At 33.5% G+C, this 5,001-nt stretch overlaps 1 protein-coding gene across 1 annotated transcript; it reads right to left on the reverse strand.

Moving 5' to 3' along the window:
• Positions 1-1,987: 1,987 nt before the first annotated feature.
• Positions 1,988-3,691, reverse strand: LOC101503606 (uncharacterized). Its single transcript, XM_004495401.4, has one exon. The coding sequence runs from the start codon at positions 3,605-3,607 to the stop codon at positions 2,192-2,194; it is 1,416 nt and encodes a 471-aa protein (XP_004495458.1). The 5' UTR covers positions 3,608-3,691; the 3' UTR covers positions 1,988-2,191.
• Positions 3,692-5,001: the final 1,310 nt, after the last annotated feature.

Consider the following 5,001-nt stretch of genomic DNA (forward strand, 5'->3'; position numbering starts at 1 on the left):
ATTTATAACAAAATACCAATAATAATGACATTGCAGCTTAAAAGTGTACCGATTAAAATTAATAATCAATAGTACAAACGAATTTAAACGGTGATAAAAGAAGGTGGAAACAAAAAATAAACGAGAAAAACAAAAAAAATATGAAAACAAGACTTACTGATAAGTGGAAAACGTTAAAACAAGGATTCCTTCAGTTGAAATCGATGATCCTCAAAAAATAATCTATAGAATGTAGTAGACTGGTCAAAGGATTAAGAACATGGGAGTATTCCAAATGATTTGGAAAACAAGTTATCGCATAGGCATGACATTATGTCGCAGGGAGATCCAAAACTTACACATTCTCACTCAAGGATCCGTTCACACGATGAAGTAAAATAAATAGATTGACATTTGAATACACTGCATTCCATGACAAGATATAAGAGATTTCACCATGCAAGCAAGCTAGCTCAAAATGCTTGGCTTAATTTTATTATTTTTCTAATTTCTAACAACTTTCAAACTCAATTAAAATATAACACACTTATTTCCTTAACCCAACACATAATATTACATATATATCACAAAAACTAGGTATTATAAACTAATGTCTTTTAACTCCTTCACTACTTACTTCAAATTAGTTGACATACCTCTTAGTTCGTTCGCATATTTGAGCTACAATTGGAGTGCTTTCATAGGCAAAATCTCCAATCTAGTAGGTTTTGAAAAGAATGCAATGCTTAAAGACAAGGATATATTATTAGAGTTGTGATTTGGTCTACTGTCAATAAAATAACTATAGCTTCTCCAACTAATTAATTGAATCCCTTAGTATATGTTTCAGAGGTGGATTTTGGAGGAGTTTGAATGAGAGAACTTTGGAGCCATACATATTTTTTTGTTATATATTTAAGATTTTAAAAATTTGCAAGAATAACACGATAAATAATATAACATTTCAATTCTATTTAATTTTAAAAAATATTTTAGAAATTTCTTGATTTGAAAAAGAGAAATGAGATCTCTCTCTTCTTTTCCTGGAAAATCTAACTTCCAAATATCCTTAAGGAGATAATATTTTGAAGGTCTCATTTAAAAAATATTTGATATTTTAAAAAATATAAATGAATGACACAATAAAAAGTCATATAACATTTTAATTACCTTTTAAAACTAATATATTTTAAGTTAAAGTGAAGTATCTTAGATTTTAAATTAGATTTAACTAATTTTTACAAAATTTTGATATCACTTTAGATTTTATATTGAATCTGACTCATCTTTATAAAATTAGTTTATAGATAAATAATTTTATTATTTTATAAAATTAGTTTATAAGATAAATAATTTTATTATTTATAAACTGTTATAAAATTTTATCACTTTATCTTCATATATCTCAAATAAGAAAACTAATTAAAATTAATATAGGTTATGCACATACGATTTTTTAAGCAAAGATCATGTTGATACCTTAATAAAGGGTTAACAAAAAAAAGTAACAATTATATATATATATATATACATTACGAGCGTCCATTAATTTGACTAATTGAGACAAAGGAATGAGAAACTTTACTAACAAACCTAAGGTTTAGCAAAAACTATTAAACTTTTTCTCTTTAGGAAAAAAAAAAAAAAAACTAGTATATCACAAGAAATGTCTTGTACTAATAACTTGTATAAATCAAACCAAAAGTATGCTGATAAACTTTTAATAAGAAGTCACACTCCCATCATAATTATCTTTTACTAGTAATTAACTTAAGAGAAAATAATAAATTATTATCAATAATAATACTTTTTGACAAAATAAATCGAAAATAGTCTTAATCACATGAGCAATATAGTCAACTCAATATATAGAGGCGTCCCCCACCAATCATAATTGTCAACGGGCTTTACATGGATATGAGGAACATTAATTAATGTAGCTTGCAAAGCATGAAAGTGGTTTTTTGGACTGGTTAATATGCATGAAAATAAAAAGAAGACTCCAAACTCATATATATCTATTTCTTTCATTCAACGTTATCAAAGAAAACTCAATACATTAATATGATAACCAACATACTTAAAGAGTAATAATCTTTTCTCACGTACAAATTTTTCATATAGGACCAATTCATAAATAATACAGGTTTAATAAAATGATATATTTAACTATAAGAGTCATGCATGCACCGTGAACAACGATGCTTAATGCTTAGTGACCTCCAATTCCACCACCTCCACCTTCTCCTCCGCCCCCACCAAATCCACCACCACCCCCTCCACCAAAGCCACCTCCCGCTCCTCCACCAACACCTCCTCCAAAACCACCGCCTTTGCCAAATCCTCCACCAATACCACCGCCAGAACCTCCTCCTCCACCACCACCGAATCCTCCACCCTTGCCAAATCCTCCTCCAAGACCACCACCAGAACCACCTCCAATACCTCCACCAAAACCTCCACCTTTGCCGATTCCACCCCCAGAACCACCACCTATACCTCCACCTGAACCACCTCCAATACCTCCACCATTACCAATTCCACCACCAATGCCAGTACCAGAACCACCACCTAAACCTCCACCAGAACCACCTCCAATACCTCCTCCTTTTCCAATTCCACCACCAATTCCAGTACCAGAACCACTTCCAGCACCACCACCTAAACCTCCACCTGAACCACTCCCAATACCTCCACCTTTTCCAATTGCACCACCAGAACCACCACCTAAACCTTCACCTGAACCACCTCCAATACCTCCTCCTTTTCCAATTCCACCACCAATGCCAGCACCAGAACCACTTCCAGCACCACCACCCAAACCTCCACCTTTACCAATTCCACCTCCAACGCCGCCACCTTTTCCAAAGCCTCCACCACCACCAAGACCTCCACCTTTTCCAATTCCACCACCAACGCCACCACCTTTTCCAATTCCACCACCAACGCCACCACCTTTTCCAATTCCACCACCGCCTTTACCTATACCACCACCAAGGCCACCACCTTTTCCAAAGCCACCACCTGCACCTCCTCCAACACCGCCACCTTTTCCAAAGCCTCCACCACCGCCTTTACCTATGCCACCGCCAAGGCCACCACCTTTTCCAAAGCCACCCCCTGCACCTCCTCCAACACCGCCACCTTTTCCAAAGCCACCACCCTTACCAATGCCTCCACCATGACCACCTCCAAGTCCACCACCCTTTCCAAAGCCTCCACCACCACCTCCTCCTAAGCCTCCACCTTTTCCAAAGCCGCCGCCGCCGCCAAGACCTCCACCTTTTCCTATACCACCTCCAATCCCATGCCCTCCACCGGCACCTCCACCACCACCAAAGCCTCCTCCACCTCCAATTCCATGTCCTCCTCCTGCACCACCACCAAATCCTCCACCGCCACCTGCACCACCTCCAATTCCTCCTCCACCTCCAAACCCGCCGCCACCGCCGCCACCAGCTCCTCCTCCTCCACCAAATCCACCTCCAAAACCACCACCCTTCCCAAATCCAAGGTTCTTCTCCTCTTCCTCTTTTACACTTGCCACATTCCTTGCAACCACACTGGCCACAAAAACATGTGCACACAACAATAACAATATAGCAACTCTTTTGTTTCCTAGTAACATCTTGACTATATTAAATCACACTCTCACTCTTTGTGATCGTGGTTTGGTGTAGAATGCATAGGCATGAGGATAGTTTTATAACCAAAGGAGGATGTTACTACGTTGGACCCTCCAAGACTTTAATTGGTTTCAACTACTAACAATAGCATCTGGTTGCATTTAATGTTATACTGTTTTTGTCACAATTATTCACACTGTATTCGTTGCACCTGCTTTTCACACAAAAGAAGAAAAGTTAAACTTCCAAACCTTAAAAGTTGTACTACTTGATCAAGAAGCTGACATACACTGACACTATAGTGACAATTTGCAATTCACATGGCTAGCTAAGTACTTACCTCTCGTCAAGTAAAACTTATTCAAATATTCTTATAAATTATAGTTAATTGAAAAATTTAATGAATTAAAATATAATAAATAAATATTAATTAATAGAAAAATAATTATATTATAAAATAATAAATAATTTAAAATAAAAAAATAATAGATGAAATATTTAACACAAGATTTCTTTATTCAATTCGCCAAACTAAGTGATAACTGTTATAGCAACCTAACGTACTTTGTGTCGGTGCAGTTTGTTTTCCAATGATGCGTACAAGACGATGTTTGAATAAACAGCATCGGACATCTTTAACCTCTATTATTAAATAGGAATAAGAATGGATACACCCACAGTTAAAACAGTTAAATAAAATCCTATATTATCGACCTGTTAAATAAAAATGACGTAAGTGTTTTTATTTAGATATATATAAATATCAATAAAATGGATATTTAATGAATTCTTAAATAGATATAGTTATTAATGGATATTCATAAATATTATTTTTTAAATAAAAAATTATATATTAAAAATTTTATGTTTTTGCATGTAACATTTCCTTCATCAACATAGTAATCTTATTAGTTTACTATAGAGACGTTCGAATAATATTAAATATACTTTGTATACACTAATTAATAATATCTGATAGATAGTAAAATACTCTCTTATTTTATTTACTATTTTTATTGTCTTTCATAAATTTTTTAATAGTAAAATTTGTGAAGATGTAAATAATTTAATCTGCAATTTATTAACATGTGGCCACGGCATCTCCTAATTTTTTTTTTAATATTATTAATAAATAATTACTATAGGTTAATAAAATAAAATAAATATATTATTAAAATATCTTTAAATATTTATGAAGTTACTTTAAGAAATTGACATCACCTCTTTTCCTTTTACTTTGATTCTATTTTCCACATTTTTATTATTTTTTATTTAATAATTTTTCTATAATAATATAATAAAAGCAATAATCTTCTTTAACTTAATAATGTAAAAGATTATTTAAGTGTTCTTAAATAACAATCTAAGTTGTTAATTATATTATAAATTATGCAGT

Source organism: Cicer arietinum, chromosome 4 (assembly GCF_000331145.2).
Source record: "Cicer arietinum cultivar CDC Frontier isolate Library 1 chromosome 4, Cicar.CDCFrontier_v2.0, whole genome shotgun sequence".
NCBI classification, from domain to species: domain Eukaryota; kingdom Viridiplantae; phylum Streptophyta; class Magnoliopsida; order Fabales; family Fabaceae; genus Cicer; species Cicer arietinum.